This window comes from Erythrolamprus reginae, chromosome 1 (assembly GCF_031021105.1).
Source record: "Erythrolamprus reginae isolate rEryReg1 chromosome 1, rEryReg1.hap1, whole genome shotgun sequence".
Taxonomy (NCBI): Eukaryota; Metazoa; Chordata; class Lepidosauria; order Squamata; family Dipsadidae; genus Erythrolamprus; species Erythrolamprus reginae.
In genome coordinates this window covers 195,757,999-195,771,271 of record NC_091950.1, presented here as the reverse complement: position 1 = coordinate 195,771,271, position 13,273 = coordinate 195,757,999, and the positions used below count along the sequence as shown (strand labels likewise).

General features: G+C 42.3%; 1 protein-coding gene across 2 annotated transcripts in view; it reads left to right on the top strand.

The window, feature by feature from the left end:
* The first annotated feature begins 3,791 nt into the window (after positions 1 to 3,791).
* CWC22 (CWC22 spliceosome associated protein homolog) overlaps positions 3,792 to 13,273 on the top strand; it is a 55,852-nt gene continuing 46,370 nt past the window's right edge. Inside the window, exons 1-2 of one of the 2 annotated variants that reach the window (XM_070731871.1) lie at positions 3,792 to 3,908; positions 12,294 to 12,395. In XM_070731871.1, the coding sequence (XP_070587972.1) occupies positions 12,390 to 12,395 (6 nt within the window). In that variant the 5' untranslated portion in view covers positions 3,792 to 3,908; positions 12,294 to 12,389. Of the gene's footprint in view, positions 4,157 to 12,293; positions 12,396 to 13,273 lie in introns of both variants that reach the window. The other variant, XM_070731872.1, reaches the window with a different exon arrangement.

Genomic DNA, 13,273 nt, shown 5'->3' with positions numbered 1-13,273 from the left:
CCTCCCACTTACTTAGAAATTAATCCTCTTGGTATGATCAAGACTTACCACCAAAGACCACATTATACCAATACTTATCTTATACATGTTTTGATAAACAAACAAATGTTGTGACATCTTTTCTGATCTCAAATGCGAGTGCACGTTTTTGGATGATTAATGAAAACAGATCAGTATTTTGATCATCCTTAAACCTTTGAGCCAACCATTTCGTTTCCCATCACAAATATATGAAAAATGGACTATTCTGCCCACTTACTAGAATGTGTGTTAAATTCGGTATTTCATATTGGTTGTAATTTCTAGTTGGTGCAAAAAATATATATACAAAAACCGACAAAAATTCAACTACCGGTAGTGAAATATTGCTCCTTTCCCTCTCTCTGGTGGTAAAACTGTATCCGATGTCTGCCTGTATTGTACATTCAATACAGGCCCCTTACTACCTTTAACCAACCCAAAACCTACTCCCAACACAAAACCAATTTCAAATGCAAATTATTAAATGCTAGAAGTATAGTCAATAAGATGTCAGAATTGCTCCTCCTTCTTGACTCTTCAGTCTTTGATATTATCTTTGTCTGTGAAACATGGCTTAATGCATCCTACCCAGACTCTATTATTACAACAAGGAACTATCTTGTCTCTCGTTATGACCGTGAATCCCGCAGAGGAGGCAGGGTAGCTATATTTTACAAAAAATCTCTAAACATAAAAAACATCAAAGTTGCGCAAGATCTATTACTCCCTGAAACTATTGTCTGTGATCTTTCCCTAAATACCACAATTCGCTTCTTACTCTGCTACAGAGCTCCTGACTATGACATCGCACATGCAAACAAATTATCAGCACTACTAACGTGGGCTACCCACTGCCCACACCCCATCATCTTCCTTGGTGACCTCAACCTACCACACATTAACTGGACATTAAATGAATGTAGCACGGAACCTATCCACTCTACTATATATAACACAGTCACCAGTCTGGGACTTGACCGACTAGTAAGTGACAATACTAGATTAGGTAACTGTCTTGATCTCATCTTCTGTAACAGCAAAAGTACAATATATGCCTTACAAATAAAAGAACCTTTTTCCAGCAATGACCACAGCATGATAAACTTCAGTGTCAACCTAAGTCACACAAAGATCCACCCAAATAACGCGACTCCGAAATTCAATTTCAAAAAAACGAACTATGAACTCATTGATGCCCATCTTTAAACATTAAACTGGTAAACTTTATTCTCTAACTGGAACTCTATGGATGACCTCTACAACACATTCTTGCTTGAGATGAAAATAATCATCAGACTTTAGGTACCATTTGCATCTGCCTCAACCAAGAAAAATAACCTCCCCATCTCAATAAGAAAATTACAAATAAAAAAAAAATCTATCTGGCGTAAAAACAAAAATGGACAAATAGTAAACTTCAAAAGCCGTTATAAAAGCATATGCAAACAAATAAAAGCAGAATGTCTCAACTACCACAGCATACAAGAGGAAAACCTCCTACCCACCAAATTCAATCGTGCCTTCTACAACTTTGTCAACAACAAACTCAAGGACTCTAGACCTATCTCACCTCTCAAAGGACCCAACAACAAAGAATACCACGATGATTCATCCAAAGCTAACCTTCTCAATTCATTCTTTGTCTTTGTCTTTGTCAACAGCAATAGCTCATCCCCCAAATTCATCACTCGCACCTCAAACACTCTCAATGACCTAACCCAAATAGACCACTGAAGACCAAGTTGAAAAAGCATTACCTGACCTTAAACCTTCCCTATCAGTCGGACCAGATGGTCTATGTGCATACTTCCTAAAAAAGCTCTCTTCTGCTATAGCTGAATCACTAAGCATAATTTTTGAAAAATCCTTCAGTACCAGCACACTTCCTAAGCTATGGTCGAAAGCAATGGTCATCCCCGTCTTCAAAAAAGGAGACCACTCTCTTGTCGATAACTACAGACCAATATCGCTATGCTGCCTCCCATGTAAAGTTATGGAATCAATTATAAACCAATCAATTACTCTCCACCTAGAAACTAATAATCTGCTCTCTAACAAACAATTTGGATTCAGTAAAAAACTATCCTTCAATCTACAGCTCCTTCACTGCAAAAACATATGGGCAACTCATCTTGATCAAGGAAAATCTATAGATGCAATTTATATTGACTTCTCCAAAGCCTTTGATTCAGTGGTCCATGACAAACTACTTCAAAAACTCAAATCCTATGGCATCACAGGATCCCTCCACAGCTGGATTACTGCATTCCTGTCTAACAGGCAACAACTGGTCAAAATAGGAAGCTCTATATCAGAGGTCTTCAAACCTGGCCCCTTTAAGACTGGTGGACTTCAACTCCCAGAATTCTCCAGCAAGCCATTATCCTCGCATATCATTTACCTCAGAGGTCTTCAAAGAGCTATGCTGGCTGGAGAATTCTGGGAGTTGAAGTCCACCAGTCTTAAAGGGGCACTGTTTGGGGACCCCTGCTCTATATACACAGCCATCCCTGTTAAAAGCGGTGTCCCCCAAGATAGTGTACTGGGACGCTCTTCATTCTCTACATCAACGACCTTTCCAATCTCATCACAAGCAACTGTGTTCTTTTTGCAGATGATATAAAACTCTTCAATACCACTAATAACACAACTACTCTTCAAAAAGACCTAGACTCGGTTTCTGACTGGTCCAACACATGGCAATTCCAAATCTCAACAAGCAAATGCTCTGCCCTACACATCGGCAAAAAGAATCAGAACTTCAAATACAAACTTAATAAACAAATTATCACAGATAATCCCCACTCAGACAAGGACCTCGGAGCCAAAGCCCACTGCAACAACATCACTAAGAAGGCCTCAAGAGCCGCCCCGAGTCTATGGAGAGGGGCGGCATACAAATCTAATAAATAATAATAATAATAATAATAATAATAATAATAATAATAATTTGTTAATCTAATCCTACGTAGCTTCTGCTCTGGAAATCTCACACTACTTACCAGAGCTTACAAAACTTTCACCAGACCCATCCTCGAATACAGCTCATCTGTTTGGAACCCATATCCCATCTCAGACATTAACACCCTTGAAAATGTTCAAAGATACAGTACTTCACAAGAAGAGCCCTCCACTCTTCCACTTGAAACAGAATACCCTAGGAAACTAGACTTACAATCCTGGGTCTTGAAAGCTTAGAACTATGATGCCTTAAACAAGATCTAAGTATTGCCCACAAGATCATATGCTGCAATGCCCTGCCTGTCAAAGACTACTTCAGCTTCAACCACAACACAAGAGCATACAACAGATTCAAACTTAATATTAACCGCTCCAAACTTGACTGTACGTTTATGTTTGTACCTATACCTGCTATCTTGTATATGTTTGACAAACAAATAAAAATAAATAAATAAATTCACGAAGAAACCCTGTTTCTGCCAGCGAGGAAAAGAAAGTGGGAAAGGGCGGGAGGGAAAAAAATAACTTATTCCGAATTTCTATACGCTCCAAGTACTACTTCTGTTTCAAATTCATCATAAAAATTATCCGAAAACTCTTTTGCAACTCTTTGACAACAGTAGCCACCCTTTGCGAACACAAGGAACGCTGGGAAATGTAGTCAATCCGTGCTTGATTGTCTCCTAGAACGCTGCTGCTAAGTAAGCTAGAAACCGCTATTCGGGCGACATTTCCCTTAACCCTTTCCTTCCCAGCGTTGACTGCTTGGACTTAAGATAAGCAATAATTGGGGTGGGGGAGGAAAATGAGGGAGAGAAAGGAAGGAAGTCCCGCCTTTTGTCTTGCCTTTAATTGGAGGATAAGTAAGCGGAAGTAACGTCATCCTGTAAGCGGGCATATGCTACGGTGGGACGTTGGTGGTTTGGGTAAGTTATCAAGGCCGCCTGGCGTGGGCAGCGGGCTTTTTGACGTCGTTTCCTTCGTAGCCGGAGCTCTGGTGGCTTCTTCGGTTTTGAGCCCTCCACGTCGATCGCTGGGGGGCTTGGCTGGTTGGGAGGAGGGCAGGGGCGGAAGCGATGGGCCAACGATCGTGGGGCTTCCCGGTTGGCGCGGAGTGATCCCCAGAACCGGTGCTTGTAGGAAGTGACTCGTTACTTCATTGCAACACGTGTAGGTGTGTAGACACGTCTGAACGTGATCGTACGCGATCTCCCTTTTCCACCACTGTGCCTACCGCTCCTGTCCTCTTTTATCGTTACTTTTTACTTATGTTTATACAAACTTCTGCTATCCTATACATGTTTGACAAATAGCATTAGTATTTAGACTTATATACCGCTTCATGGTGCTTTTACAGCCCTCTCTAAGCGGTTTACAGAATCTGTCTATTGCCCGCAACAATCTGGGTCCTCATTTTACCCACCTAACTGCTGAACTACAGCTAGAAGTAGCCTGCAAATAAAATAAAATAAAAATATCAATCAATCAGGCTATGCTGGGAAGTACCAACATCTCTTGCTTCCCTGGTGCTCGAAGGAGAAAGTGATCTGATTTAAAAAAAGGAACTGCTAATTCGCATAACCTTCCTTCCTTCCTTCCTTTCCTCCATCACTTCTTCATCATCCCTCATCATCATTATTATTAATATTATTCATCACAGTCAGCCAGACGTTCAGATGTGCTTTGGCATTTTGTCTACCTATCCGGTCCTTACCAAGGACCTGGGATATGTCGATCTGGATGATAATGATGATGATTTGGCTGCTGTTCACCACTGTTTATCCTAGCAATATTTTGTTTTCTTTTGTCATGAGACTTAGAGATAACGTGAAGCCAAAGCCCCAAGATTTCTGTTAAAATGGACCTGTCTGGGTTTTCTTGATGTAAGGACTGCTATGATTTGTCATTTTCGGTTACTGGAAGTTAAGGACACATATATTGTATAGTGATTTTGTGACATGTGGCAAAAGTATTTTTTTTTAAAAGCAAAAACAGGAAAGCAGATAGGCTTAAAGTTACTATAGTTATGTATTTTTCCAACATTGCTTTTGTCTCTGTTTCACAAGTAGTCTTCAACTTATAACAGTTAATTTAGTGAAGGTTCAGAGGTATAGCGGCACTGAAAAAAGGAACTTGCGGCCATTTTTCACATTTATGACATTTGCTGCCTTCCCATGGTGATGTGACTTACATTCAGATGATTGACAAATGACTCGTATTTATGATGGTGTCCTGGAGTCGTGTGATCTCCTTTTGTGACCTTTTGACAAGCAAAGTCAATGGGCAAGCCAGCAACCTCCAACAGTTGTGTTACTAATTTAAGAACTGCACCGATTCACTTAACAAATGAGGCGAGAGAAGTCATAACCTAGCACAAACTTACTTAACAAATTTCTCAACAATATAAATTTTGGACTCAATTGTGGTCGTAAGTTGAGGAGTACATGTACTGACCACCCTCATAAAATGCACCACAACCACATTGTCAGTCCTCTCAGCTATTTTAGTATAAGACTATATGAACAGAATCTTGCAAATCTGAAATTACAGATCTCCCACAGTGACTTTTAACTGCCTTGTCCATTAGGGCAGGTCTCTCCTAAGTTATTTTCTCTTACCTTTTAAGCAACTGCAGGTTCCCCCCTCTTGTCTCCTTTCTTAGTTAGGATCGCTCCCTCTTATCCCTCAAGGTCACCTTACATATTGTTACACACATTCAGCATATAGGTAGTTCTTGGTTAATGACAGTAATTGGCACCACATTTGCTAAGAGATGTGGTCATAAAGCACATCACATGACGTTGCCAATTTATGACAGTTCTGGTTTCAAAGGTGCTTTTTTCTGGAGACAACTGGACTTTCTTGGGGTTTTTTTTTTTTGAAGACTTTTCACTTCTCATCCAAGAAGCTTCTTCAGCTCTGACAGGATAGTGGGAAATGGAAGATTTATACTCCTTGCAGACTGCTGGACATTTATTTATTTATTTATTTATTGATTGATTGATTGATTGATTGATTGGATTTGTATGCCGCCCCTCTCCGGAGACTCGGGGCGGCTAACAGCAACAATAAAGCAGTGTACAATAGTAGTCTGATGTTACAAACAATTAAAAACCCATTAATATAAAAAACCAACCATACATACATACATACATACATACCATGCATAGAATTGTAAAGGCCTAGGGGGAAGAGGGTCTCAATTCCCCCATGCCTGACGGCAGAGGTGGATTTTAAGCAGCTTACGAAAGGCAAGGAGGGTGGGGGCAATTCTAATCTTTGGGGGGAGTTGGTTCCAGAGGGCCGGGGCCGCCACAGAGAAGGCTCTTCCCCTGGGTCCCGCCAAGCGACATTCTTTAGTTGACGGGACCCGGAGAAGATCCACTCTGTGGGACCTAACTGGTCGCTGGGATTCGTGCAGCAGAAGGTGGTCCCTGAGATAATCTGGTCCGGTGCCATGAAGGGCTTTATAGGTCATAACCAACACTTTGAATTGTGATCAGAAACTGATTGGCAACCAATGCAGACTGCAGAGTGTTGGTGTAACATGGGCATATTTGGGAAAGCCCATGATTGCTCTCGCAGCTACATTCTGCACGATCTGAAGTTTCCAAACATTTTTCAAAGGTATTTGCATCCTTTTAGGCTGAAGCACTTGGTGGTTTATCTGTGTCCTTAGGGTCACCTGAGTAGTGTTCAAGGTTCTTGTAGTCTGCATTTTTTTCCCCTCTGGAAATCCATTCCTACTTCCACACCAAAGGAAGTTCATCCCAAATTGTATAGCTAAAGACTGAGAATCTCTATAGACTTCCAGTTGAGTGTTTAGATAAATCCTCCATGATCATTAGGTGCAACATTATGATCAACATTTATTTATTTATTTTATTTTATTCGACTTCTATGCCGCCCAATCCCGAAGGACTCGGGGCGGTTTACAACAATATAAATACAAAATGATTTTAAAAAGTCTAATTTAAAATCTGAAAAATTATAAAACCCTAATTAAAAAACCCATAGAATAACCAATCACAACAACATGCATACTAAACATTCATACAATTTGGCCATGATAGTTGTTAATTCATGGCCCCCCAGGCCTGCCAGCAAAGCCAGGTCTTAGTAGCCTTGTGGAAGGCCAGTAGAATGGGAGCACTACAGACATTGGGGGAGAGTTGATTCCATAGAGGCGGGACGGCGACGGAGAAGGCTCTCCCTCGCACCCCTGCCAATCTGCATTGCTTACTCGACGGGTTTCTCTATTGACGTTGCTTGTCAGAAGCCAGCAATTATGGAAGCAAATGGAAATCATGTGACCACGGATTACTATAGTCATTGTAATTGTGAGCTGGTTACCAAGCATCTGAATTGTGATCACATGACTTCAGGAGTGGTTTACAGAGCCAACATATTGCCCCCAACAATCTGGATCCTCATTTCACCCATCCCGGAAGGATCAACCTTGAGCCTAGTGAGTTTCGAACTGCCAAATTGCAGTCAGCTGGCACTCAACAGAAGTAGCCTGCAGCACTGCATTCTAACCACTGCACCACTTGTGGTTCTATAAGGAAGTAGTATCCAGAGAATGATACTACAGAGAATGTACATATCCACCTTATCATGAAATGAGATAGATAATTTTGTTATCCATCCTACCAAGGTGCCAAGAGGAGAAGGTACAGGAAACCAGGTGGACAATTTACAAATTGCATTCAGTCTTCAGCCATTCTCTCTGTCACCCGTGAGAGTTTCCTCTGTCACTATTAACAAAGAAAAATACAGTTTTATTAATGAAAGGATGGAAGTTAAAGTCTCACCTTTCTCTGAACATTCATATTTGTGGATACATGAGATGTAGCAAGAAAGAAAATGGATGTGAGTAGTATGTGTCATGCATCTAGACAGCTCTGCACTCCATTGTAAAAGCCTATAGTACAGTATAGTTCAGTGGTGGCGAATGTATAGCATACACGCTAGAGATGGAACACAGAGCCCTCTCTGTGGGCACGTGTGCCATTGCCCCAGCTCTGTTTTGGGTCTCTGCCGTGCATGCGTGGGGCACCTGCCTGTGCCCATGCCTTGCAGTTTGAGCGGAGGGCACACACATGCATCCACACCTTGCAGTTTGGGCGCATTTGGGCACTTGGTCCCTATAAAACATTCGCCATCACTAGTATAGTTCCTCCAATGTTTTTTTTGAAAATGTTCATCTCCATCATGGAGTCTGTCTGCTGACAAATCTACTTGGGAAAAAAGGCAGTCTAAGACATTGTCCTACAAAGTACCTGGAGATGACAACTGATCATATACATCTATTGATGTATAAAGCAATAAATGATCTTAATAAAATACTTACACAGTTGAAAAACACATTCAGTTCATAATTTAGTAAGACGGATTAAGTCTCTTTGAAAAATAAGTGCTGACAGTTTAAAGCATAAAGCATGGGAATGGGGAGTGAGGCACAGGGTAACAAAGACAATGATGGAAAATGATGATGATTAGTAGGTGGAGGAGATATGGATGCAGTCTTTGTATGAAATGTGATCATATCAGAATGGTAATATATATATTTTCTGTCCTTTTTTTGGATCTTTGCTTAATAATGTCTATTGCTGGGATCGACAAACCCAGGCGCCTGGTCGCCAGTGGCGCCTAGAAAATGTTGTCTGGCGCCTAGAAAATGTTGCCTGCTGTACTGTATGTATACAGTATATTTTTCCCGCCTTGTGTTTACGCCCAGAAATGGTACATCTTGGCTTCCGTAGCTCCGCCCATCAACCTTGGAGCGAGCTGCTTTCCCAGCGTCCCCTGCGCTTGCGTGCGTCTCTCCCTCCCCCCCTTGCCTCCATTCCGCCTCCTACTCGAACCCCTTCACTCCCCCCCGCCGCACACAGACGCTCCGATCTTGGCCGCTCACCCGCCTTCGGAGAGAAGCGGAAGCCCCTCCCCTCCCGGCGTGAGGTTTTGTTCATTCCTCCTCCGGCCGCGTGCGCGGTGACTTCCGACCAGTAACCCCTCCTCCCCCCTCCCCCCCTCACCCGCGTCCCCGGCCCAGTCTCCCTTTCCTTCTTCTCTGTTTCGGTTTCTGACTAACGGTCTCCCCTCGGATCCCGACGGGAGTACAGCAGAGCCGGCTCGGCGGAGCCAGGCCTGCGCCGGGGGGGAGGGGGTGAAAGCGATGTCAGGTGGAGACTCGGCAGCTGCCGCGGCCTCCCCTCAGCCGTTGCCCTTCTCGCTGCCCAAGCCTCCCCCCCTGATGCAACTGAACCCCGGCGAAGGCGTGCGTCCTGTGGGACCTCCCGGGCCGGAACAGTCGCCGAAAAGCGCTCGCATGGGTGGCCGGCCGGACTGGCCTGCCGGGAAACCCGTCAGTCTTCTGGCGCCTCTCCTTCCGCCGCGCGGGGAACCCGAACCGCTCCTTCCCTTCGGGCCAGTAATCTCAACCACACCGGACTACGGTGTGGTTGAGATTACTGCATTGGCTCATCATTTTCGTAAACAGCTATCTCCACCTGAAAGTGATGACCAATGCATTCACTCACTCCTCAATGAGTGGTATGAGTTTAAGGTCCTTGGAAAAGGAAAGAAACTGTGTGAGCTTCTGGATTTGGCACTCTCCAACACCGAGAGATTTCCAGTTCTGGGAAACCTGTTGTCGATTGTAGCGGTGCTCCCTGTCTCAACCTCATGTTGTGAAAGAGGATTTAGTTTGATGAACATGGTCAAAAATAAATTCAGATCAAGGATGCAAGAAGAAAGTTTAAGTGACTTGTTTATGATCACCATGAATGGGCCATCTGTGAAGGCGTTTGATCCTGCCAAGGCTGTGGACCACTGGTACTTCAGCTCTAAAATCACAAGGCATGTTCATGGCCACAAAACGCAAAGTGAAAAACACTAGAATGTTGCCTAAAATCTAAAATATCAAAATATAATATTTATTATCTTTAAAAGTAAAATGTTGTTTATAACGTTTGTAATGTTTTTTTTGTTAAATTAAAAACCAAGTTTGCTTTAAAAAAATTCTGGCTCCTAAATTTTTTGGCTGGCTCCTAGATTCTGAACAACTTTGTCGACCCCTGGTCTATTGTTTTGCCAACCTCTTTCAAAAAGACATTTACTTGTTTTGACTATTTTATTAAATGTATATGCTGCCCATCTCACTATCCAAACTTGCCTATATGGCGTCAAATAAAATTAAAATCCAGTGACTACTATTCTGTTCGTTTCTGCATTATAATTTTATCTTCTAGTCATTTCCATTTTTCTAAAATTCTCTTAGAATTGGCCATTTTGGAGGGGTTTTTTTTTAACAAAAAAGAGTTTATACAGAATCTTCAACTTACGGCCACAATTGAACTCATAATTTATGTTGCTAAGTGAGAAATTTGTTAAGTGAGTTTTGCCCCATTTTGCGACTTTTCCTGCCACAATTTGTCAAGTGAATCACTGCATTGTTAAATTAAATTGTTAAGTGAATCGGGCTTTCCCCATTGACCTTGCTTGTAGGAAGGTCAAAAAGCAGAACAGTGGTGAACCTATGGCATGGGTGCCAAAGGTGGCACGCGGAGCCATATCTGCTGGCACCCGAGCCATTGCCCTCGTTCAGTTCCAGCCTGCATATGTGTGCCGACTAGCTGATTATTGGCTCGCACAGAAGCTTTGGGAGGGCATTTTTGGCTTCCAGAGAGCCTCCAGGGGGATGGTGGAGAGTGTTTTTACCCTCCCCTGGCTCCAGGGAAGACTTTGGAGTCTGGGGAGGGCAAAACACAAGCCTACAGGGCCCACCAGAAGTTAGAAACAGGCCATTTTCGAGCCCAGAGGGCTTTTGGGGGTTGGAGGAAGCTGTTTTTGCCCTTCCCGGGCATCAAATTATGAGTGTGGGCACTCATGCATGCCCGATAGTGCCCGATAGTGCTCTTTTGGCACCCGAGGAATAAAACGTTCATCATCACTGCCCTAGGACATGCAACTGTAATAAATATGAGATGGTTGCCAAGCAGCCGGATTTTAATCATGTGACCATGGGGATGCTGTCACCATCATAAGCATGAAAAGCGGTCATAAGTCACTTTTTTCAGTAACTTCAAACAGTCACTTAAATGAACTGTTATAAGTTGAGGACTACCTGTACTGGCTTGTTGGATTTTTCCACTTTTCACTGAGTCATCAGCAACGAGTGTTGCAGGTCATTTATTGAAAATTCTCTGTACATGGAATAGAAACAATTTATGTATGTAAGTTTTCTTCCTCTACTTTGTTGAACAGAGCCTGCTTTGTGAGAGCAGTTTTTAATTTACCTTTATTTTGGGAAGCTCTTTTATAGCATCAAAGCCTTTCAAATCACAGATGAAATGTGGTAGAGAACCACCAAACACCATTGTTAGTGGCTTCTTATTTCTTGTGAGAAAATTTGCCCCAATATCTTCATTATCTGATCTTCAGTTGAAACATTTAATCAGGTGTTCTGTCTTTTCAAATCCTTTGTCTTGTTCTAATTAACTTTCTACACTTCCTTTAAAAAAAATCAAACAAACCTGGCTTTTATATTATTAACATTTCTTCTGATTGCCCATGATGTCTCTTCATTTAAGCAGAAGCTGCGCAGTGTCACATGTTCTTTTGTTTCTTTTCAAAGCACTGACTAAACTTTTCTACAGTCAATAAAGCTTTTCTTTCTCCGCTTGAAATGTTATTACCAGTGTGCTTCATTCGCACATCCTTTTCAATATACAGATTTGTTACGCTGGGGAAAGTACACCTTAGCAGTAATAATTAACAGTAAAAACAAAGCAACAAGCCATTGCATTCAGCTCAATAGAGCTTGCTATGTTCACACATCATTTCTTATAAGTGCAGAATTGAAACTCATGCAAAAATGAAGGTGGATTTTGTTTTGTAGACATTGTTCATTTCTTTTTCAATCATGTATGATAGTGGCCACCAACCTTTTGGGCACCAGGGACAAATGGAGCGGGTTTCACCTACTGTCTGCATCCCACAGATGGGGCGTTGATTGTTTGCCTGGTTTCTGGCATGCTGTGGACCAATGCAAGTCCACGGACAGGGGATTGGGGACTTTTTATGTATGAGCAAATTCTTGTGTATTAATGTGCTATATGAGAACTACAATGTGTAAGCTCTGATACATATAGATTAAAGTAGTCAAATTAATTAACTGAAAAGCAGATAATTTTATTGTTGACATAGCTTATTTTTAGTTTAGTATAATAAATAGTAAAAATAAACTACTAAACTTGCTTTGATTTTTGTCTCAACAATATCAGAAACCTCATTTGTTTTCTCTATAGATTAATTATTTTTGCTGTAAGAATAACAGTAACATTCCACATTGGAAATTCAGAATTTTAAAGTGGAAGAATAAGAGGGAATGAAGAGTAGCAGAAATGAGTGTAAGTATTTTATTTTTTTTTTGAAAAAAAATGCTGTAGTATTAAATTATAAATTTGATGAATTCAGCAAATTCGCCTTATTGGTATTTGGGGGGGTCCTGAAGGTACAGCTTTTTGCGCAGGCTTTTGATGAGGAAGATTGACACCCCTTTTCTCCCCCCCCCCTTTTTTTTTGGTTCCCATCTGCAACAATTATTTTCTCTGCCAGCTTTCTTCCTTTGCTTTGTGTTTTGCATATTCTTATTGTTTTAAGATGCTTTTTACAATCTGTAAACTGTTCAGAGTCACTGGGAGTCAGGTGGTACCATGTTTCCCCAAAAATAAGGCATGTCCTGATAATAAGGCCAACAGGACTTTTCAGGACATGCGTTGAAATAAGCCCCCCTCCCTGAAAATAAGCCCACCCTATTTTCTGGGGAAAAGGGGGATATGCCGAGAGCTGGTCTTTTTGCAGTGGGCACTATTGGCTGCAAGAGTGAGGGCAAGCGAGAGGCAGCTGTGTGCACACCCTGCGGGACTAGCTTGGCTCCTCTGCTCTGCCTACGGCAGTTTGAAACACAAACAAAAGCATGCCTACCAGAGAAAGAGCAGCTCCTGGCTGGGTGCCAAAAGTGCACGTGTGTGCATGCCCACACCCATAATGCAATGCCCTCCTCCCTGCGCATGTGTGCACAACCCCCACACGCTGCCCCCTGCTGGCGAAAAATGGCCCAACGGCCCAACTGGAAGTTCGTTTCCAGATTTCTAATAGGCCTGTTGTGTCTGTTTTTTGCCATTCACAGACTCCGGAGGCTTCCATGAAGTCTAGGGAGGATGAAAATGGCCTCCCCCCAGCCTTCTGGAATGCCATAAATCAGCTGGCCAGTGTACAGGTGCAT